General features: G+C 35.4%; 4 protein-coding genes across 5 annotated transcripts; all 4 read left to right on the top strand.

Moving 5' to 3' along the window:
• Positions 1-1,971: 1,971 nt before the first annotated feature.
• Positions 1,972-7,635, top strand: LOC120188690 (RNA-binding KH domain-containing protein PEPPER-like). Its single transcript, XM_039192102.1, has 9 exons — positions 1,972-2,363; positions 2,462-2,563; positions 2,710-2,940; positions 3,081-3,139; positions 3,239-3,336; positions 3,451-3,563; positions 3,710-3,772; positions 6,795-6,871; positions 7,337-7,635. Exons 1-9 carry the CDS (start codon positions 2,034-2,036, stop codon positions 7,347-7,349), a joined length of 1,086 nt encoding a protein of 361 aa, XP_039048033.1. The 5' UTR covers positions 1,972-2,033; the 3' UTR covers positions 7,350-7,635.
• Positions 7,636-8,812: 1,177 nt separating this feature from the next.
• Positions 8,813-11,595, top strand: LOC120188691 (peptidyl-prolyl cis-trans isomerase FKBP20-2, chloroplastic-like). 2 transcript variants are annotated; one of them, XM_039192103.1, is made up of 7 exons: positions 8,813-8,938; positions 9,660-9,741; positions 9,827-10,029; positions 10,123-10,232; positions 10,529-10,637; positions 10,730-10,806; positions 11,418-11,595. In XM_039192103.1, the coding sequence occupies exons 1-7, from the start codon at positions 8,890-8,892 to the stop codon at positions 11,535-11,537; spliced, it is 750 nt and encodes a 249-aa protein (XP_039048034.1). In that variant the 5' UTR covers positions 8,813-8,889; the 3' UTR covers positions 11,538-11,595. The 2 variants fall into 2 exon arrangements, with proteins under 2 accessions (XP_039048034.1, XP_039048035.1); XM_039192104.1 differs by having other exon boundaries at positions 9,833-10,029.
• Positions 11,596-11,660: 65 nt separating this feature from the next.
• On the top strand, positions 11,661-14,037 carry LOC120189024 (nitrate regulatory gene2 protein-like). Its single transcript, XM_039192368.1, has 4 exons — positions 11,661-11,668; positions 12,342-12,819; positions 12,891-13,120; positions 13,257-14,037. The coding sequence occupies exons 1-4, from the start codon at positions 11,661-11,663 to the stop codon at positions 14,035-14,037; spliced, it is 1,497 nt and encodes a 498-aa protein (XP_039048299.1).
• A 4,681-nt stretch (positions 14,038-18,718) lies between these two features.
• LOC120188692 ((R)-specific enoyl-CoA hydratase-like) lies at positions 18,719-21,017 on the top strand. The gene is made up of 3 exons (XM_039192105.1): positions 18,719-19,256; positions 20,505-20,620; positions 20,701-21,017. Exons 1-3 carry the CDS (start codon positions 18,984-18,986, stop codon positions 20,825-20,827), a joined length of 516 nt encoding a protein of 171 aa, XP_039048036.1. The 5' UTR covers positions 18,719-18,983; the 3' UTR covers positions 20,828-21,017.
• The last annotated feature ends 2,405 nt before the right edge of the window (positions 21,018-23,422 follow it).

Raw genomic sequence — 23,422 nt, forward strand, 5'->3', positions numbered from 1 at the left:
CGATTAGATTTTGGTTCGGATCAATATCGAGTCGGATCAATATCGGATCAGATGATTTTCGATTTCGGTCAAACTTTAGTTTAGGTTAATTCAAGTTGAATTGGTTACGAGCCTAATCAAGTATATATATAGAATTATTAATATATTCTTATAAAAAAAAGTTGTATTTTTGTTTCTTAATCTTATTATTTAGACAATTAGACTTAATTCAAATTTTTATTCATTCAATGTTTTGAATTAAACTATCATTTAAAGATGATAAATTGATAATTTGACATAAATACCATCTTATAATATATGTTAGAGTTTGTTACCAAAGTTTTATATTGATCTTGTACAGAAAATTTATAATGACAACTATTTGATAAAGAAATAAAATTTTATTTTCAATTATAATTATACTATTTTTATTAAATATTAAAAAACAATACATAACTTTACGTCTTTATTTGTTATGTTTTAATTGTTACGTAATTAACTTTTTATTATTTTTATTGTAAATCTAATATTATTTCCTTTGTTTTAGTTATTTTCTAATATTTTTATTATAAATATAATATTTTTATTATAAGTAACTTTAGTTGTTATTGTTTTAAATATTCCTCTTATTATTTAACATAAGTAAACTTTAATTGTTTGGATTACGTTAGGTTCGGGTTATTTTCGGATCGATTTAAATTCGGTTCGGGTTGCTTTTAATTTTGGGTTAATTTATGTTTAGGTTGCTTTTGGTTCGAGTCAAATTGGATATGGATCCATATTGGTTCAGCTAAATTTTGGATTGGGTATGGTTTGGGTCGGGTATGATTCGAGTTTCGAATCAAATTTAATCAACATGTTCGGGTTAATATCGGGTATTAAGTCAGGTAAATCGGTTTGGATAATCGATTTTCGGGTCAAGTTTGCTAGGTCCATATATGATACATGTATTAAAAATAATATTAATGAATTTAAATATTATTTAAAAAATACTTTTAATAATATCACTAAATAATTGAATATTAAATATTTTTTAAAAAAATATGCTTAAATATACAAAAGGTGTCCAACCTCTGTATGTTTTCCAGTTTAGTGCCTAAAGTTTATTTCGTTCCAGTTTGGTTTCTGACGTATATTTCGTTCCAATTTGGTGCATGACGTTTCATTTTGTTACTCAAAATGGGTCAAGCCGTCAACGACGTTACTTTCCTCTGTTAAAGTGACATGTGTCACAATTTGATAAATTTAGAATTTTATATAAAATAAAAAATAAAATTATAGATTTTTTAAAAACACACACATAAATTTTGAAATAATCTCAAAACTTTAAAAACCTTCATTTCAATCCCTAAACCCACGCCAACCATCGCCTTTGCCGTCGACCTCACCTCCCCCGACGACCAAAACACCTATCAAATCGTGACTGATCAATGGCCAATCGAAGGCGAATCAACGTTTTATACCCCGCAAACCTTAAGATAAAAATCGCAATCCCAAGCGGTTTTGATGGCCAATTGACGACAAAAATGATGACTTATAACTAGGATATTGACAAGAACTACATCGACGACAGTGTTCGTGGCCGAAAAGGGCGACGATGACGGGTTAGTGTTAGGATTTCGGGATTTTGAGCTTTTTGTAATTTAAAAGAAATACGTTTTTTTTTATAAATATAATAATATTTTTATTTTTTTAAAAAATAAATTTCAAAATTACAAGATTGTGTCACGTGTCACTTAACAGACAAAACTAACAGTCCGTCACGACTTGACCCATTTTGAGTAACGAAATGAAACATTAGGTACCAAACTGTAATAAAATAAAAGTTAGGTACTAAAATGAAAAAACGAACATAGATTGGACACCTTTTGTATATTTAAGCCTAAAAAAATATTTTCTACGTAAATTTTAAAAGTACCTTAAAAAATGCAATATCTAATTAGCCTATTTACTTTTGTGATCCGAGTCTGAAGTTCCAAATGCCCTTTAAGTTCCAAGTTATCGTAAGGATACGCTTCTCCCTCTTTTCTCTAGCTTTAGCTGAACCACCGGCGATGGCTCAGCCTGGTGAAATTCCTATAAATCCCCCACTGCATCCTGCCTCTCAAATCGAAGCTCAACCACCGTACCCGGTCCAATCCCAGCATCCACCCCAAAAGGATCTTTTGTCCACAGCCAAACGCCGCCGCCAGGAAGAAGACCCTACGGCGGCATATGATACGGGAGAATCAGCCCCAAAACGACTTGCGAAAGCTCAAGACGTTATTTTTCGTATCGTCGTTCCTTCGAAGCAGATCGGTAAAGTAATCGGCAAAGGAGGTCATAGAATCCAAAAGATTCGTGAAGACACCAAAGCCAACATCAAAATCGCCGATGCAATCGTCGTAAGTTCAGTAACATCAGTAATTTTTTATATTTCGTCTTCCATTTGATTATTCTTTCTATTAAGTATTTGGTTAATTAATTTGTCAATGTTTCGCAGCGATATGAAGACCGTGTCATTATTATAAGCTCTAAAGATAATGAGAACATGGTTTCTGATGCGGAAAATGCACTCCCGCAAATAGCTACTTTAATCCTAATGGTAACCCCTTTTTACTGCTAGTGTAACTGAAACAGAAAGGATGAATTTCAAGGCATAAGAGCACGGAAATGTATTTTTGTTACTTTTATAGGGTTTATCGTTGTTTTTGAACCGTGTGTGTTTTTTTGTACCCTATTCATTAATAGGAAGATAATGGTAGTACAGAAGCAGCAAAAGTCGGTGCTGTCGGTGCAGGACATGTTGCAGCAAATACTATAAGACTTTTGATTGCTGGGTCGCAAGCAGGCAGCCTAATTGGGATGTCTGGCCAAAACATTGAGAAACTGAGGTCTTCCTCTGGAGCCTCTATCACAATTCTTGCTCCAAACCAGTTGCCTTTGTGTGCATCTGCTCATGAATCGGATCGAGTTGTTCAGGTTAGATTTTAACATGGTTAAAGCTTGATGTGATAGGCTTGCAAACGTTGTCCCCCCTTTTGAATCTTAACTGTGTCCTGTTTTTTTACTGTTTTTGCTCTGATATCACTGAATGATGACTAAATTCTTACTGAACACAGATATCAGGTGATTTTCCAGCCGTACTGAAGGCTTTGGCTGAGATTGCTTACCAACTCAGGTATAATAAGTGGTGTTTTTTTGAGTTTATTTCCTAAATATGATGAGCTATCTACCAAAGATGAAATATTTTTAACTTCTATGTTGGATCCATGTTCAGGGAAAACCCACCACGGCAAGTGATTTCTATTAGTCCAGCATATAATTTTAACTTGCTTCGCCCTGCCCCACCCCAGCCATTTGTGGACCCTACTTCAGGTTAATCAATAACTTCCATAAGCTAAATTTAGCTCCCAACTGCTACATTCTGTGGCTATCAAATTTTAATATTTTCTTATAACCACATCATCTTTAGGACAACCACTCTTGCAGCTGATTATGTAACTTTCGAGATGGTGGTTTCGGGTACATATATTGGTGGATTGATCGGTAGATGTGGCTCCAATATTTCAAGGATCAGAATCGAGTCTGGAGCAACTATAAAGGTAGGTGGATTTTTGTTTCTTACTTGCCCTATGGATTCAATCTTTAGCTATTATTGGACTTAACTTTAGGTGTTTTAGGTCAGTTGTCAATGCTTATAAATTTGGTGTGACCTCAACTTCTAAATATATTAGTTTTACTGTTGCAGGTTTATGGTGGGAAAGGAGAACAAAATGTGAGGCACATTCAGTTCAGTGGTAGCTCTCAACAGGTAATAATTTTCATTAAAGGTTGGGAGATTCTGTCTTTTTAGCCCAAAGATTTATTGACGTAAACCAATGTTACACTTTTGATGTTTTTTTCCTTTCAAAACACTGTTTGATAATGTCATATGGAAGTATTGTTGGTTTGTTAAGATTGTATAGTATAACCAGCTTGTAAAAGTTTTAATAGAAAAAAAGGTTAACATAAAATAAAGATCCCTAACATGTAGGATCTTGACTAGCAAGACTAAAGTTATACAACAAACAAAAATAAAAATCTAATATAATAGAGGAAACAAATAAAACTTTAATTTGCTGCCCACTATATATTTATCGCCTTCCTTTTTTAATATTGTTTTCCACTAAAGACAGCGACTTCAGTACTTCCCTTCTCAGAGTTGAGATTGTCCTCAAGCTCAAATTAGGATAAGCTTCTTGTAAAATTTCAAACAGTTCTCAGGTGGCGCCTTTTTTAAAATAACCTACCAATTGCACTAACACTTCCCGTTGACCTCAATTAAGCATGCTACGAATGATAGCTTGTGGGGTGGGTAAGGCCTTGTTGTTGCACACTAAGGAAAGTCTCCGACAACAGTTGGTTAGGGTCCCTTTGTATTATTTGAGCAAAGAAACATGGAACACATCATGTATCTTGCTGCTCATGGGAAATTCAAGTTGATAAGCACTGTTCCTATGTTCTTTAAGCTCTTAAAAGGACCAAAATACTTCGAGAGCAGTTTGTGATGCTTTTGTTTAGTTATTGTCAGCTGTCGATATTTTTGAAGTTGTAACTAAACCCAACCTATAACTTTAAAATTCAACTTTCTATTCCCCACATCGTAAGTGTTATTCGTTCATTGTTGAGCTTGCTCTGTCCCTAGCATTTTGGAGAAGTGCAACCTTATCTTATATAGTTTTTGTCCACAATTTCAGTCCTTGTAGAACCCGACCAAATAGGGAAGAAGCTGTGGTGGGTCCTTGCCATATACTGAATGGAAAGGGGTTGCACCAAGAGTAGTGTGATTTGAGGTTTTGTATCATTGAGACCCATGGAACACAATCGACCCATTGTTGTTGTTGATTAGTAGAGAGGCATCACAAATACATCTCTCTTGTTCAATTAACCGCCTTTGTCTAATCATCAAATTGGGGATGGCATGCTGAAGAAAAGGCTACTTTAAAACCATTGAAGAAATAATTCCTTCCAAAACAAACTAAAGATAACCTCATCACAGTCTGAAACTAGATTCCAACAAGCCATGAAGTCCGAATACCTCTTCAAAGAAGACAATAGCAACAAATATAGCACTAATAGATGAGCCAAGGGTAAAAAATGAGCCTACTTCGATAGTCTGTCCACAACCACCATAAGTATATATTTCCCTTTAACCTTGGGTAGACCCTCCACAAAGTCCATGGAGATATCAACCCAAATTTGCTGTAGAAGGGCATGTCACATGCACTGTTAGGAGGCAACCCAAACAGCTGTTGGAACAAATGTGCGAATTCAAGCGATAGTTTATCCAAGACTACAGTAATTGATTCTGACCTTGCATTAGACTAAGTTGTGGAACTACTTCTAGAATCTGCTCTTGCTAGTATCTTCTTTTCATTTACAACAAATTTCATCGTCAAGGAGCTGAAGTCCAACAAAATCTGCCCAAGACTACACAACCATTTAACCCCCAAAATCACATCAAACCCCTCTAATGGTATGGTATAAAAATCAGTTTGAAAGCTGTCATTTGCATCCTTGAACTATACTGATTTACAAATACCTATGCTAGACTCATCCTCCATTTGCCACACAAACTTGCACCCCAGGTTTTTCCCATACATCCGATCCCAACTTTGGCATCAAACCTTCACCTAAGAAGTTGTGTGTACTGCCTGAATCGATGAAGTACCAGTACTGTTACTCCCAACACCTTCGCTATCAATTGCATAGTAGGTGAATTACGAGTATCGCTGATGGCATGTAAAGAAATTTCAAGATCATCCTCCTCGTCATTATCTTGCTCGCCTTTATAATCTGGCACTTAAATCCAAAATAACCTTTTACATTTGTGTCCCATGGAAAAGAACTCATCACAATTATAACTCAATCTCTTAGCCCTTCTTTCCACCATTTTGTCTGTGTCAATCTCTTGATAAAGGGTGCAGAAGAACCTAACCTACTTTGCTGTTGTTCCCCATTGGTTTGATTGGCTGTCCCCCTCCCTTTGCATTAAAGCTCATAGTCGTTGGAATGATAGGATTGCTCCCAGCGTTTTGAGAGGTTGGCCAATTCTGCTTGGTTCGAGATGACATTTTTGAAGAGACTTTTTGTTTATGTTCCAATGCTTGAGCCATGTTCATTGCAACTCCAAGGTTTCCTGGCTGCTGCATCTCAATATCGATTCTAAGTTCCTATACAAACCCAACACTAAAGAGATCTACCCGTCACGGTTTAAGATCAGAAGTCTGAGCCAATAATGATTGAAATTGGCTTTGATATTCTTCTACAGTCCTGGTCTGTTTCAGGTTGGCAAGTTCCCCCAGGGGTGATTATCATAGGTGGCCCAAACAACATTCCTTGAAACACCCCAATCAAGGCCTGCCTCTTCTATTTTATCAAACCATAGTTGCGCCTCTCCTAAGAGATGAAAGGCCGCTAAGCCTACCTTGTCATCTTCATTAGTCTGCTGATTACCAAAGAATTTCTTGCATCCTTTCAGCCACCCTGAAGGATCTCCAGCACCATTATAAGTGGGAAATTCCATCTTAGAGTATCATGGCACCCTGGACCTACCTTGGTGCGAGTCTAAATTCCCTTTTTTGCCTTCCCTGCTATCTTGTCCCTATACTAAAGTTATAAAAGGAAACAATAATAAAAATCTAATGTAACAGAGGAATCAAATAAAACTCTAATTTGCTGCCTTCTATATATTTATTGCCTTCTCTGATGTTGCTTTCCAATAAAGGCATCCATTCAGATTCTTTGTCAGGTTTCTTATCTTTCTTCTTGTTTCAATTATGGATTTTTCTCAGGTTGCCTTAGCAAAGCAGAGGGTTGATGAATGCATATATTCTCAGATGATGCAACAAGCTGGTACTCAACCAACTGGGTAATTTTTCCCACCATGTTTAGCCTTCCATCTTGCCATTTGTTTGGAAATATTCAATACCACAGTAGCATTATTTGACGTGGTAATCTTTAAAACTCTGTTTCTGTACATCTTTGCTTGTGTATTTCTGTACATTCTTTAAAACTCTTTTCCAAATATTATTGTTTGATAATCCATTCAGCTCTGTGTATTTCATCTGAACACGATAATGAGTGGAACCTATATCTAAGACATGTATCCCATTCACCTAGGTGTGACCATTGGAGGTATAATCCATCATGGTTGTTAATATCTCTAATCCATCATGTTTATCAAACCAATGTGCTATTTTATTCATCATCATGCTTTACTATAAGATGTATACTTGGATGACAAAATCATATCATGTAGAAGTTTGAATATGGGGTGATTTGTGCCCCTTGTTCTGGTTCTTCACTAAGCTAAACATAGATGTATTTTTCTCAGTTTGCAGATGTAACGAAAGCCGCTAAGAAACATCCTTCTGATCATCAACAGTTGAAAGCCTCTATTGGCTCAATGTGGTGTTGCACCTTCTGGCCTTGTAGCTAAGACTCCCAAGTCATTATGATTTGTTTCTACATGGATAGACAAGTGAATCGCCAGGTTTTTAGTTTGCTGTTTAAGCTTATAGGAAGGCTTGTATTCTACTAATGATTGAAACTAGAAGCGGTGCTTGAAGATTGAACTGATCATTAACTAAATTGACCATAACATGATTAGAAAAATGGAATGGTTCATCATTACAACTTTTGTTTTCATTAACTCTGATTTCCCACTGTTTTTGCCCCACATTCTCATCTTTTTTCTTCTTTTTTTTTTTTGAACAGCCATTATTTGGAATTTATACATATTCGTTTAAGCTTTTGTGTGAACCGTGAGCCAAGACAATCAACTATTCTGTTTCAGGTCCATGACATAGTTGATAGGTGCTTGTACTATGAGTGCATCTAAATCCTGTCATACACATATACATATACGCTTCAAACTCAAACATGCATTACTTTTGTTCATCTTACCTTGTTGGCTCAAGACATCGATCATTTGGTTGTTCCTACATGGCACTTCCCTTTTGCCCCATCATTTGCATATATATGCGAAGCTGTAAACTTCATACATGGTTCTTTTCTTTTGCGGTTTGTCTATTGTTTAGTTTAGTGTAATTTTTCTGGTACGCACGTACTTGTTTTTTGTGCCTTACGAAGAGAATGCATTTGTGACAGGGAAGGGGCAAAGTCTAAATAAATTAAAATTGAGAGACTAGATAAGTAACCCTATACATATTTTAATATTAAAAAAGTTGGGGGCAACCGCTCCCTAGGGACCTATGTGAATAAATTAGTAAAGTTAGAGTCTATTTAGTATTTCGTCCAAAAAGAAAATGTAAGTTTTCGAACTTTTTTTAGAAGGTAATTAAGTTTTTAAATCTTTTACGCCTAAGTTTCTATAACTTGAAATTTTATTAATCTATACTTTTGATTAATATTTATTATTAAATTTAATTATTTTTTATCAGTTGACACGTTATTATCAAATACATTTTTATAAATTCATTAATTTTTAACAAAAATTTAGAATTGATTAGAATTTTAATAGAACGTAGTATAGAGAACTATACTGAGTAATGTGGTAGTAATATTTGAGAAAAAGAACATCAGTACCTACAAATTATAAGTATCTAACAATCAAAATTGTTATTGATTAATATTTTAATTGGGGAGTTAAATTGATTTAATTTATAAATTTGATGATTTAATTGTGTATAAAAAGAATCGAAGAGCTTAAATAAGTTTTTTTAAAGTTTAAGGGTTTAGACACTATTAATTCAAAAGAAAACAAGAAAACGTACTGGATCAAACATGTAATAAACCTTTTGGGTAGAAAAGACAAATATCAAGAAACGGAAGGGGGTAATTTGATAATTTGACGCTTTACTCCCAACTGAGGATAACATGAATGCCTTATGCGGCAAACGGCCACTCTAAGCTGGAAGACGAGCCATGCCCATGATTCTCTCAACTGCTCTTCTGTCCGTACCATCGTTTATCTGTAAGTGTCCTACACACTCTTACGTTTTCATTTTTTTTTGTAAGAGAACTTGTCTGCAAAAGGCGGAATTGTTAATGTTGTTCTCCAACAGCTTTTCTGCTTTCCATTTTCTGGGTGTTTCTAATTTCATCTTTTAAACATCTTCTCTGTTATTAGTTCTTTCTCCATGAAAAACACTTGACCCATGAGGTGTTTCCAATTTGGCTTTTTCGTGTATCCCAATCTGGATAGGTCGGACGCAATCTTTTTTGTTAAGGCAACTTGTAAAATTTATGTGGCAAATTTATAAAATTTTAGATATCGAAAATATATTATTATTAGAAAATAAAGAAAAATAGGTAACTTAATTATTTTTGGAGACGACTGTCTGGCCAGCCCCTATGTCCATTCCTGAACATGGAGATATGATCTAACCATATGTGCGTCGGATGCATACTTTGTATCCGACGCTCAAACTCTAGTCTAATTAACATGGACTGAATCCCCCTTCAGAAACGGGAGTGAGTTACCTTATTGGCAGCTAATTCAATGGTGATGCATTTCATTTCATTCTATTTTGAACTGTCATGTACAATGGGTTTTGGCGACTCTTGCATTAAGATGCTTGTATGTTTCAGGAATTTCTTTCCTCAATCGAGCAATGAACTCAGATGTGTTATAATTCTATACCTTTTCTATATTAGTATATCTTGTTCATATTTTTTGACATGTTACATTTCAGCAGAATCTCGGGTAGGAAATTTCTCCACTCGAAGGAAGAAAAATGCAATTTTCTGCTCAAGTCACAGCTTAAACGATAATGGGTGAGGCAGCTGTTATAATCTTTATCTCTTCCTTTCCTATGTTTTTTAAGATTTCCCGGGTCCTTACCTTCGGCATTTTTCTTTGGGCTAGTGTTCACCGGAAGGAAAACTCAAGGCGTAGCTTTCTTCTTTTTGTTTTAGTCTCATCAGGCTTGTCTCCGACCTTGGCTTCTTCCGGAAAGACCAAGAGTAAGAACCCGTATGACGATAAACGCTTGCTAGAACAGAATAAACGGAGACAAAAAGAGAACAATGCTCCCGAAGACTTTCCGAATTTCATTAGAGAAGGTTTCTGTTGCAATGATAGGAAGTTAAAACTGTCTTGTAATATCTAGTAGGATGCACTCCATCTACAAATATTTACCTTGTTTCCAAATTCAGGCTTTGAGGTTAAGGTTGTAACTTCGGAGGATTACAAAAAGACTGATTCAGGGCTTATATACCGGGATTACGAAGTTGGTAAAGGTGATTGCCCAAAGGCTGGTCAACAGGTTTTGTCTTTCGTCGTCTTTTAACAATCCATTCCTTTCCATTATTTGCATTACGGTATCACTGTAAATTTATTGCTCAATGGAATCTTTATCAGCATGCACATGATATATCTTGGCTACATTTGCAGTAATTTTGTATCATTAAGAGAATACTTCTCTCTAGAAACATGATCAAGTCCACACTGAAAATTTCATATTATATTCTTACTCTTTAAAGTCGGTTTTGCTACCTATTGCAGCTATATCGTATATGATTGCTATATCCATTTGTTTCCTAACTACAAAAAGGTTTTCAGGTCACCTTTCACTATATTGGTTATAACGAGTCTGGTCGGCGCATTGATAGCACCTATATACAGGGTGCTCCTGCCAGAATCCGTGTGGGAACTAATGCAGTGGTTCCAGGTATAAATCTTAACATCCCCTGCAAAATATATGCAATGAACTGTATAACGGAATATACAGATAGAAACGATTGAAATAGATGATATATGCAGGATTTGAGGAAGGAATTCGGGATATGAAGCCAGGGGGAAAGAGAAGGATAATCATTCCTCCAGAGCTTGGACCACCGGTTAGTGATTCCTATGGCTTATTTCCATTCATTTTAGCATGATCCCTTGTTTTCTGGTTTACTTTGTGTTTCTAATGTTACCATAACCTCTGACCGGAATCGAGATTATTCATTCCACATGCTTCTGCAATTAGGCCAGGTTTGATATGAACGTAAATTTGCTTTATTAATAAATCGAAATCAATTCTCTAGATGTCAAAAAAGGAAGGCAATTCCCTAGGCTCTTATCTTGACCAACATTCTATATGATGTTTCTTGCTATTGATTGATTGAAACATTAAACAACAACCACTTCTCCAGTATGTTACGAAAACAACTTAGCGGAGTAAGTTATGTAGTTTACTGTATTATGTTTGGATCATATTCTCAATAAGCTCGATAAAGCGAGGTCCTTTTCGAGGGTCTCGATCCTCTTATAGTACATTAGTAGGAAGAACAAAGATTGACTGAAATTTAAGTTCTTGCCACGTAAAAAACCATCGAGAAAAGAAGATTGTAAGCATCAATGCTACTATAATGTTCTTTTCCCATGTCTAAATCCCCTGATTCTGCCATTGATTGGATCAACTTGGATTAACTCGATTCATCGGAAATCATGTTTCCCTCTGCAGGTGGGACCTTCAACATTTTTCAGCTCGAAACAATTCGAAGTTTTCGATATAGAATTACTGGGCATACAAAACTGTCAAAGGAGAACCATAGCCTTTTATTCTGATGTTGTATGCAGTTGAGCGATTGGGAACATCTAAGCCCTTAAAATAAGTCTCACTTGAAAAGTTTATCTTGTAATATATCATACTCATAACTTGAAGAAATATGTGAAAATAAAAATGAACAACTTGGTCAACAGTTAAATGTACTTGTTCTTCTTATGGATGGTTAAGATTTCAAGGGGCAGAGTTTGTTAATAAAATTACAGCATATGTTCCCAAACTATAATCTTCATTTTAAATTGATCTTTAAACTTTTAAATATTCTAATTTCATTCTTAAGCTATGATTTTATTTTTAAATTAGTCATTAAATTTTTGAACATTCTAATTCCATCCCTAAACTATGATCTTCTTTTTAAATTAGTCATTAAACTTTGGAATATTCTAATTTCATCCCTAAACTACGATCCTCTTTCTAAATTAGCCCCTAAACTTTTGGATATTCAAATTTCATCCTCAAATTCATCCAAATTTGCAATTGGTTTCAATCATAATTTAACCTAATTTTTTTTCAAACATATAATTATATAACATGACCTAACGATTTTATTAACAAGAGATGTGATTAATATATACATATAGTTTGGGATGGAATTGGAATGTTCAAAAAGTTTAGGGACCAAATTTAGAATGAAGGTCATAGTTTAGGGATAAAATTGATATGTTCAAAAGTTTAAGGATTAATTTAGAATAATAATTATAGTGTATGGATTAAATTGAAATATTTAAAAGTATAGAGATCAATTTAAAATAAGAATAATATTTTGAGGACATATGATATAATTAACTCAGTTAAATAAAATTGGAGGCCAATTTTCAACAGTGAGGTAAAAGTGGGAGGCCCTCGAAATCTACATTCTAACTACCCTGAAGATACGGAAGATACCGAAACGGAGAAATCAGGATACAATTTCTTCCGTCCTGAAAAACTGAACCACCGTTACGATATCAATACTGATACTAATAGCAAGAATGATTTCGATGAGGAAACGGGAAGAGAAGAAGTGCAATGCAGTGAATCGGGAGACCATGACCATGATCGTTTCACTACAGTGAGTTCATCGGACCAAGAGGAGGGAGATGATGACGTGGCGTCCAGATCCGAGATCGGGACCCGCGACTCGGAGAAGTTGCAGCATCTCCATCGGACTCATCAGCCGTTGCAACCGCCGCTACTGCAGCCGGTGTACGGGGCTGCTGCGGGGATTAAAATGGATAATAAGTCGGAGGATGCTGGTGCCATGATGGATATGACAAAGGTTGTTAGGCATAAGAATTTCGAACGCGAAACAAAATTTAAGGTAGTTCAATATTGCTTATCTTTACGAACGAGAAAATCAAATAATTCAACCTGACAATAAATTTTTAACAATTTCAGGCTAGAGAAGCAGTAAAGATCGAGCATGAGAAAAAGTTATCAGCATTGCAAAGCCAAGAATACAAAGGGGAAGATGAAACCAAGATAAACAAGACCAAGGCATTGATAACAAGGCTGCAGTCACTAATTATCGTCACATCTCAGGCTGTTTCCACCACTTCGATTGCCATTATCGGGCTCAGAGACAGCAATATTGTTCCCCAGCTTGTCGAAATTTGCCATGGGTGAGTCCTCTTCTTCAACTTTAGATCAAGGCCATTCTTTATGTGAATTATTTCCATCAAAAGAGCTAGTCTCTGGGTAGCTTCATTTCATTTTTTTTGCCGTCGCTATCATTAATCGTATGTATTTTGAATGTAGCTTGAGGTATATGTGGGGGTCGATGCATCAATACCATGAAGTTCAGAACAACATCGTGCAGCAAGTCCGTGACCTTATAAACCGATCAGGGAAAGGCGATTCGACTTCCAAACTGCACCGGCAAGCAACGCGTGATCTTGAGTCCGCTATCTCTGCATGGCACTTTAGTTTCTGCCGTTTAATAAAATTCCAACGGGATTTTACCTGCTCCCTCCATGGTTGGTTCAAGCACACCCTTGTTCCTCTCAGCAGTGACAATGTCGATGGCAACGCAGACCCTTCTGGTGTATATGCATTTTGCGACGAGTGGAAGCTTGCACTTGACCGTGTTCCTGACACCGTAGCTTCAGAAGGTATCAAAAGTTTTATCAACGTTGTCCATGTGATATCTACTAAACAAACCGAAGAGCTTAAAGTTAAGAAGCAAACCGAAACTGCATCAAAGGAGCTTGAGAAAAAGGCATCATATCTCCGGAAAATAGAAAGGAAGTTCTACCACTCGTACTCTATGGTTGGTCTACCTGATTCAGGACCTGATCATGGTCTGGTTCTGGATGCTCGGGACCCCCTTGCCGAAAAGAAATCAGAGCTTGCAGCCTGCCAGAGGAGGGTGGAAAATGAAATGCAGAGGCACGCTAAAGCAGTAGAGGTGACTAGATCAATGACTCTGGATAATCTGCAAACAGGCTTACCGGGGGTTTTTCGAGCATTAACCAGCTTTTCTGCTGTATTTACGGAGGCACTCGACTTGGTATGCTCAAGTTCCTATCATATCAAATAGATGAATACGATAGAATCAATAGGTGAAAGCCATTATTTTGTTGATTTTCAGCAAATATGTGAAAAGCTCAAATACAGGTTTACAAATTGTAGAATCAATAGGCATACTAAAATTCTGATTGCTGGATTGTTTGTTTTCTAAGAGGCAATTGTTTACATAGAGAACAAAAAGTTTTGGTCATGATCATGCCATTGCCTCAACTGTATCCGTTTTAAGGTTCATGTTCAGAGTACAGGGTACAGGACTGCTTATTGGAAGTCCTAACAATGTTGTCACCGAGGTGAGCACTAGTTAAAATCACAAGTTTGGTCACATCAAGTATTTTTCACCTTACACCTAAATCCGACTTAAACTGACCTTTTTCTTAAAAAAATCTGACCAGCCTTGACACAAGCCCAAAATTTCAGAAAAGAATTCTCGACCTTATGAAATCGAATCAGATTAAAACTCGTTGAATTCGGGTCAAATACATATATGGGGTATGTATAGAAGAAAACTATGATAACCACCTACAAGTAGTAAAATTTAAAAATCATCGTATTAAACTTTCACTAATTTATACATAAAACATACATTCATTTCCACTATTCATGTACCAAATAAACTCCTAATCCATTTTTTTTTAAATCCAACACAAAAGAACCTCACTTGCCATACTTTGCCCCATAACCCATACAAAGCAACAATTTGGGTCTATATCGTACAAGCGTCATTAGGATCACTTCAGACTCATTCTTTTCCTCCCTGTGTGGGGTTATTCCCATGGCCTTCAAGCTAAACTTCCTCTTAAGTTTTGGCCTTGTTTCTGTTCCATTTCCGTGGCATGTACCCTTGTTTTCATTGCTCATCGGTCTCATGGAACCACTCCTAAACAAAAGGTTCTTCACTTTCTGACCCTTAGTCTGCTTTCCACTTTCTCCACCCTCCATTGTTGAATCTTCATTGCCAACATTCACAAAAGCTACACCTTTGGGCTTCGCTGGTTCATTTTTCTCCATCATTTTGTTTGAGTTTTGATCCGATTGTTTCGTTGGTAATATGAGTCCCATCTGATTGATTTGCTGCTGGTTCGAGACTAACATGTTATTGGTTTCTTTTGGTGTTGTTATCTCCCTGAATGGAGACATAGACCGAGCTCGTCTATGGTTTTTGGCTTGGGATTCGCCGGCTTCTTCTTCCTTGACGTTCTTCAAAGCCGCCATGAACGGATCGAAGTCATCATTCCACAAGCTCCTACGTTGAAACGAAAGTCTCAGGCCACCAGTAGGCGACCTAGGGGATGATAAAATCGAGCTTTGCTTATGATATTGAAGTCTCGGCAGAGGCTTCAATGGCATCACTTTCCCATCACAGAACAGCTAGTCAGCATATGCCATGGCAGGAAGTGATTCCTTCGGTTTCTCCGGTCGGGACTCGGACTTCCTCTTTGACTCAACCTCGCGCTCACTGACATCGAAACAATGACTAGTTTCGAACTCGAACTCGTCACCATCATTGTAGCTTGAATCTTCAGTCCTATTGGGACTTGTTGGGACACTAAAGAGACAAACCTCCCACTTCCATGCTGATTCTCCTCGGGCTAGTAGGGGCACTCATATAGAAAGTATCATTTGGTGTTTGAGGTGTCATTTGGTTCAAATTCTGAAAATTGAACCCCAGTTCAATGGCTTCTGATTTCAAGGAGAAACCCATATTATCGTAAGAAATTGAGGAGAAATTCATGGTTTGTCCCCTCCAACAATAGCTAAAGATTGCATTCAAAAGGGGACTTATTTATTGTCAAGATGCTGTCAGTATAACTAATAGTTTATCATTTTGTAAAGAACTATGCTCGAGCTTGTTGTGTCTACGAATGATACAAGACCAGATAGTTGTCCAGGAGCATATACAGCAAAGATACCTGGCATTGTAATTTATAAACAAATTAATGACAGTCCGTACTCGTCTGTATGATATCGTCCGCTTCGATACTTTGCGCTTTATGATTTTCAGTACCTCTAGACTCTACTAGTGTGTGACATTGGAGATGATTCCATCAAGGTCTCCGACAACAGACCGTGCCCCGGCTACTTCATTTATCAGCATACCATGTCGAGTAGCTTCTGCAATAAATATCAAATCCATATTGCATACACATTTCCAACATGGTTGTGCTTTGAGAAATGTTGGATAGGAAAGAAGAGTTCGGTCTGCAACCGTGTGACGTGTGCGTGTAAAAGCAACACCGCACGTGCACCAACAACATTTCGACGCCGTATTAAATTATTCGATAATGAAATAATATCCAAGAAACTATAAGACATACTTTTTGGCTCAGGATACATATGCCAGTATGAATTTGCAATGTTTGCTTCCCCTGTTCTGCAGAACACTTGATTTCTGAAAGCTTAGATAATGTCAAGGGCAAGGCTTTTACATTTTAAGTTGTCAGGAGCAATTACTAGAGAAGAATGGTTGAACCGTGAAAGAAAGGAAATGCAGCTTTCTTACGAGTATTGAATTCGACAGCAATTCTTCGTGCAATTATAGATAATGGTCCCTCCAAGTTGGCACATGACCAAACAGCATCTAGACTATATAGTCCACTTTTGGCACAAAGCAGAACACACTCCTGCTAAGATAGACAACATACAATAGCGTTTAGATCTGCTGCAGAGCATGCCAGTAATCCCTATAGGGCAGATTACAGTAATCATATTACGCAATCAAGGTAATACGGAGGATCGAAAGTATAAACTGCTCAATGAACCGATGAACATGATGAAATCCATTAGAACAGAACCAAAAAACAAGCATAAGACATTCATACATACATGCATGCGCAGGAACAAGACTCCTTTGTCCCTTTTTTTCTGTCAAAAAATATCCACGACATAAGACATACATACAAAATACACATGCGCATGGAACATTAATGCTCCATATTAGTAAAAACTGCAAAAATAGAGGGAAGGTATTAGGGAACTAACAGACTACATGATATCACCTTCCATGAAATTGACAAGGACAAAATTGCTCTATTTTTCTTTTGGAAGAGACTAATTTGACTAATTTATAAATTGAGAGGAACCTAATAGGTATTTTACCAAAAGAAAGTGTGTAAAAACACTTGTCATTAATGAAGAAGGATTCATCCATCCAAACTATATCTTCTTCTTTAGGCCTATAAACGAACCGAACGGAGGTATGTTTATGTTCGTTCATTTAATGAATAAATGAACATAAACGAACACGAACATAAACGAACAATTTTTTTTTTGTTTATGTTCGTTCATTAAGGAATATAACTTGTTCATGTTCGTTTATTTAATAAATAAATGAACATAAACGAACTCGAACATAAACGAACAATAACATAAATGAACACGAACATAAACGTTGGAGACCCTACCTTCCATTGTTCTTTCATGAAAAATAGTCGACAATGCAAATCAATCAAATCTACAGTGATAAATAGCGTAAGAGCTGATTAGCAGTGATGAAATGTTTGAAGACATCAGATATTTCGATCGATCTTTTAAATATATTAAATGATTCACACGACTTTAATTTAACACTATAACATTTATTTTAGTGGTCCATGATTACATATGAACAATCATTTTCCACTACGTTATTCTAATAAATTCGCCGGCTAAAAGTTTTGTGACATCAATGTTATACTTTAGTGAGATTTGTTAATAATGGTTTTTTCCATTGGCAGAGTAGAAAATTTAACAGCATGAAGATTTCGAACGGTACAAATTGGACTACAAGGTAACAACATAGATCCGAAATTCCTCCGATGCTATATATCTAACTGATATTATTGCTAAACCACCGTTCAAAATTTTAACGTACCTAAAGTCTACTCCACAACTAAAGGTCACACAAAAACTATGAAAACAAAAGTTCATTATCAAAATGCATTTTCTACTTATTAATAGATTCTTCCTGGAAAACCCATTACTTCCACTATTAAATTCTTTTTCAGAAATTGCATAGAAACCTTTGTTTTGTTTTTTGATAAATTCTATATATTTTTCTCTTTACTGATGCTCATATACTTCTGGTTGTTAGCTTTATCTTCCCATCTATTTCTAGAAAGAAGTATGATGTTTTCTTGAGTTTTAGATGTGAAGATACCCACAATAACTTTGCATATTAACTATTAAGCCAAATAAAACAGAGAAATAGATGAAAATAGACCTGTAAAACTTCAGATTTCACTATAATATAACTTATTTTGAAGCTTTCACCGATCGTCTCCACTCTCCAGTAAACACTAGGGTTTGAGAAAAAAGGAAGAAAATGAATATAGATGCGAGGTGCCTCACGGGTTAACATATTGAATTTAATCTTCAAATAAAATTGGATTAATTATGGAGTTAACCATCAGAATATCATATTAATTAATATTTTTAAGATACTTACAAATTGATCATCAAAATTGATTTAAGAATATTGGATTAAACATAAATGAACGAACATAACCGAACGAACATAACCGAACGAACATATCCAAACGTTCACGAACGTAAATGAACGAACGAGACTTATGTTCGTGTTCGTTCATTTAATTAAATAAGCATAAAATCTTGTTCATGTTTATTCATTTAATAAATAAACGTACATAAACAAATTTATCGCCTCACGGATCATGAACGATTCGCTAAAATTCATTTCCAGGTCTATTCTTCTTCCACCGGATAAATAGAAAACATCAACTGTGCCCTCTTGCAGTTTTTCTGGGGAAAATTTCTAAAACCATCTCCTTGAAATAAGCTTGCCCATCACCGCCAGTGTATTACACCCGTTGGATCGAAAAGAAATGATATAAGCCATTGATAAGAAAAAAATACCTAAAGGCTAAAGAAGTTCGATAAAAGAAAAGGGGTTTCTCCTATTCTCTTCGCGAAAGCTGAAAGGTTCAAGCTTTCTCCTCTTCAAACTAGAATTTTTCAACTATGTTTGTTAAAAATTCTTTTTTAGTAAAAGGGTCTTTTTTTAGATGCTTTTCATCATCATCATCTTCCTCAAGCATGCTTAAAATCGGAGATGTTTTAAGACACAGAAGAACATTTTCAAATGAAGATGTTAGTGAGTATTCTAAAGTGAGTCATGATGTAAATCCTTTGCACTTCGATTCTGAATCTGCTCGAGCTCATGGGTTTGAAGATCGGCTTGTTCATGGCTTGCTTGTTGCTTCATTGTTTCCTCGGATTATTTCCTCCCACTTTGTAAGTTTCCTCTACTTTTTTTAACTTTCTTAATTTTGGCACTGTTGGTGCTTGATAAAATGCTTCATACAGAATCATGATGATTTCCCCCCCTGAGTTCATCAGATCTTTTATCTGAAGAATTTCTTCGACATTGATTGGTTGCCTTGTATCATCCTGCTAGTAGACTTATGAAGAGAATACTCCATTAATTTTCCTAACAATACTTGAAAAAAACCTTGCATTATGACTTGAGAATGCCTCACACTTGCCTCAAGATTGTATACGAGCAAAGTCACTGATAATCTTGGCCGGGACCAATTAACTTCAAAGTCTCCGATGATCACAATTCTCGATCGCCTAATTCCAAGCATTCGCTTTTCATGAAACATGTATATTCCTCAATTGGCAGTCTTTGATATTTCAATCTCTTGAATCCTCTAGCTTTGATTGTTCAGTATCCTAAATTGTTCTACTTTGACAGCACTTTGTTGGAGATTGGTGAGTGAAAAATTGTTTTTTTTCTGTTGAATGTTTAGGAAGACCAATAACATTATGCACTCATAACCACTCTATTAGTTCATTTTTCTGTATTCTTCACTTCTGCGCTACTCTTGCATGCACTCTACTCTTGTTACTCGCACTTCGGCTTTGAGCTCATTCCTCATCGATTGCTTCAGTCCGCATACAGCACGCTAATATGAAGAGCTCTATTCATAGCTTCTTAGATATATGTTGGAACCAACTCAGGTCACACTCTACTAAGCACCACCTACTCATGTTACTATCAGTTACACTTTGAACTCATTTCTCATTGATTACTTCGCACACAGAACAATGAAATGACAAGCTTTATTTATATATTTTTAGACTGATGTTGTAATCGGCATAGATCATTCTATAGGTCGGTTAAAATATAATCTAAAGAGAGAAGGCAATAGAGAATTCTAGGGAATGGTTGGCAATTTAAACACTCCCCTGAGCTACCCTTTTAACTTGTCGAGTTTTGCATCATTAAGCCCTTTGGTGTGCTAGTCATTTACTTGTTCAACTTCATGTTGAGCCACCTTTTCCTCGTTCGAAATGAGTGCATTTTGTGTGTATGGATCCGAATTGTATCATGAACATATCGAACTGGTTTCGGGCATCTTCTAGGATCTCCATCCGGGCTCTCGCTGCTCTATATTATGCTGCATTTTCATTGTTTCATTCAGTAAAATGTTAATATGGGAATGAAAATAACTGTTTTGAGTATCTGAAATTGTTTAGCCTGGAGCTATATATGTTTCACAAAACTTGCACTTCAGGTCTCCAATTTACATTGGAGATGAAGTTGTGGGTGAGGTAGAAGCTATCAGTATTAAACAAAGCAAGAAGATATACATGTAAGTGTTAGATCGACTCGATTAACTCGAAATTTTGCAAACAAATTGCAGTGTTTGACTGAATGCTTTTCGTGGTTCAGAGCAAAGTTGTCAACAAAGTGCTTCAAGAATGGCGGACTTCTTGTCATTGATGGAGAGGCCATGGCAATTTTACCAACTCTTGCTATGGAACAAGTTCATACCGTTGCAGGGACAGAACCACATTGAGGGTGAAAGGGGTAGTGTAATTATTTTGTTTTGAGATTACTCAAATTAAGTCCCGGCCTTCTTTAATTTTTCGGTTTAATTTATTTATTAGGGCTTATCAGTTTTGAGACTAGTTAAATTGAGCCTTGTCCCCAACTTTTTATGGTTTACTTTTTTTAGGTCCCTATAGTTTTAAGATTAGCCAAATTAAGCCTTAGTCTCTATTTAAAAAATACTTTTTAAGTCCTTGTCAATCTGAAGTTAAGCAATTTATACCCATAATTTTATCCTACTGTCCTTGTACCCATGACAGTGGAAGAAACTTGAGTCATGGATTCTTTGATAAATATTGACTGTTAAATCTTAATGGTTTTCTTTCTGAAATATTATTATCATGTGACGTGAATCTGTCACGTGATATTTGTATTTTTTTTAAAAAAAAATTATAAAATTTATCAAAGAATTATTTTTTATTCTGAAAATGCAATGTGAAAAGTATTGATGTGGTTTGATAGAGGTGGCAATCATTTTGGGTTTCGATTATATTTAATTTAGCTTTGATTCGGGTTAGTTTAACTTTGGTTTAGATTTAATTTCGATCTATGGTAGGTTGGGTTGAGTTGGGCATCAAGTCGAGTCAATAGTAAAATGGTTATTTTTTTTAGTCGAATCAATATCAAATCGCTTCAGTTTCCAATATAGGTCAAAATTGGATTGATCAAATTTTAGGTTAGGTTCATATCGGATCGGTTAGTTTTGGTTCGAGCCAATTCATGTTAAGTTTGATATAAGTCCAATTAAGTATGCATATAAATATTGATACATTGTTGTAAAAAAATGTGTTTTTGTTTACCAATCTTATTGTTTAAGTTCAATTTCAACTCTTAATTGTTCAATGTTTTGAATTCAATAATCTTTTATAGAAAATACTTTCATTCGAACCAGAGATGGATGTAGGATTTTAGGTTGAGGGGTGAACTTTAAAAATTTTATAAAGTTATGAATTTATAAAATTTCAGGGGCGAAAACATATTTTCAATAGAAAATATTTAGTAATTTTAAATTTTCAGGGAATGACCGCTCTCACCCACCTTTTCGATCCATCCCTGATTCAAACCCGATCTTATAAGTAGAGATGCACAAAAGCCGGATTTCAATCCGATCCGGATCGGATAAAAACCGATCCGGTTTTTTCTCCCAACCCAAAAATCGGATTTTAAAAAAATCGGATCGGATCCTAACCGGTTTGGAGGGTCGGATGGTGTAACCGGTTTCTGTTTGCAAAAAAAACCGGTTTTTTTAAAAAAACCGGTTTTTTTTAAAAAAACCGGATTTTTTCGGATAAAAATCCAGTTTTTTTAAAAAACCGGATTTTTTCCGGATAAAAAACCGGTTTTTTATCCGGTTTGAAAAAAACCGGATTTTAATCCGGTAAAAAAACCGGTCGTTCAATTTTTTCCCAAACCGGTTATACTATCCGGTTTTTAAATATCCGATCCGGTTTAAAAAAAAACCGGTTTTTCCAAAATCCGGTTTCGGATATTTTTTAGGCAAAATCGGATATTCGGATTTTTTGTGCACCTCTACTTATAAGAGTGTTAGAATTTATTATTTGAATTTCCTAATAATTCAGCCCGAAAATTTTATGATATGAATCTATATGATAGATACAACTCTTTTTGTTTTAAACAAAAATGTTAACCATAGTACATACATACCATCACTACAAAGTTTGGAGCCCAGACAGAAATCTAATGCATACGAGTGACAGTGCGAAATGCAGATATGTGTTAGTGTTTGAAAAATAAACGAATTTATCTTGGATTTATGAAGAATCAGGTTATATAATTAAATTAAATTTATTTTTAATAATATTATTTAATTTTCTATATGATGTATAGAATTATATATAACCGGTGCATCGAATATTAATTTATATCCTTTGGAAAGAAAAAAAAAAGTCATGCATGGTTGTCCGTTTTGCATGGCACTGGTAAGAGATCGGAGGAAGTGCAAACAGCATTGGATAACGACTGTTTTGTTGGGTTTTGGGATTATTGTTTTAAAAAAAAAAATATTTTTATTAATTGATCAAGTAGTTAAAGATGTTCATATTTCTTCATTTTGTATGGATTTAAATCTCGACGTTTATATTGGGAATGTGAATATATAATAAAAAAAACTTTTGAAGTCTAATATATACACATAAATGCATTTGATAATTTCATACTACTAATAAAATATTATCATCTTTTACTTTGATGCCATGAGTTAACACCCATTAAAAATTATTAATTTATTTTAAAAATATAATTAATATTATTATGACCATAATTTTTTCTTTTTATACATCTATACAATCTTTAATGAAACGATTAAAAATCAAGAAGTTTTAATAAGATATACATCATTTATCATTCTATTTATAATTTGATTTAAACTTGCTCATATTTAAGTATCATTTTATATTATCAATAGTAATCAAAGGTACAGTGACGACAATGATAAGAATAAATTCGTCTGGTCTTGAAATGTTGCGTTTCGTACATGATTAATGTTTACGCCATGGCCTTCTTTGTGAATGAGCATCACACAATATTTGAGAGATACATCTGC

This window comes from Hibiscus syriacus, unplaced genomic scaffold, assembly GCF_006381635.1.
Source record: "Hibiscus syriacus cultivar Baekdansim isolate YM2019G1 unplaced genomic scaffold, ASM638163v2 tig00116951_pilon, whole genome shotgun sequence".
Taxonomy (NCBI): domain Eukaryota; kingdom Viridiplantae; phylum Streptophyta; class Magnoliopsida; order Malvales; family Malvaceae; genus Hibiscus; species Hibiscus syriacus.

Bases quoted from the DNA above. Each gene is read 5' to 3' on its own strand.
- LOC120189024 (XM_039192368.1), top strand. The intron at 12,820-12,890 runs GTAGTTCAATAT...AATTTTTAACAA, and splicing joins AACGCGAAACAAAATTTAAG to TTTCAGGCTAGAGAAGCAGT. The intron at 13,121-13,256 runs GTGAGTCCTCTT...TTTTGAATGTAG, and splicing joins CTTGTCGAAATTTGCCATGG to CTTGAGGTATATGTGGGGGT.
- LOC120188690 (XM_039192102.1), top strand. From the start codon at position 2,034: ATGGCTCAGCCTGGTGAAATTCCTATAAATCCCCCACTGCATCCTGCC. The intron at 2,564-2,709 runs GTAACCCCTTTT...ATTCATTAATAG, and splicing joins TAGCTACTTTAATCCTAATG to GAAGATAATGGTAGTACAGA. The intron at 3,337-3,450 runs GTTAATCAATAA...CCACTCTTGCAG, and splicing joins ATTTGTGGACCCTACTTCAG to CTGATTATGTAACTTTCGAG.
- LOC120188692 (XM_039192105.1), top strand. From the start codon at position 18,984: ATGTTTGTTAAAAATTCTTTTTTAGTAAAAGGGTCTTTTTTTAGATGC. The intron at 19,257-20,504 runs GTAAGTTTCCTC...GAAATTGTTTAG, and splicing joins GGATTATTTCCTCCCACTTT to CCTGGAGCTATATATGTTTC. The intron at 20,621-20,700 runs GTAAGTGTTAGA...TTCGTGGTTCAG, and splicing joins CAAAGCAAGAAGATATACAT to AGCAAAGTTGTCAACAAAGT.
- LOC120188691 (XM_039192103.1), top strand. From the start codon at position 8,890: ATGCCCATGATTCTCTCAACTGCTCTTCTGTCCGTACCATCGTTTATC. The intron at 9,742-9,826 runs GTGAGGCAGCTG...CATTTTTCTTTG, and splicing joins CACAGCTTAAACGATAATGG to GGCTAGTGTTCACCGGAAGG. The intron at 10,807-11,417 runs GTTAGTGATTCC...TTCCCTCTGCAG, and splicing joins CTCCAGAGCTTGGACCACCG to GTGGGACCTTCAACATTTTT.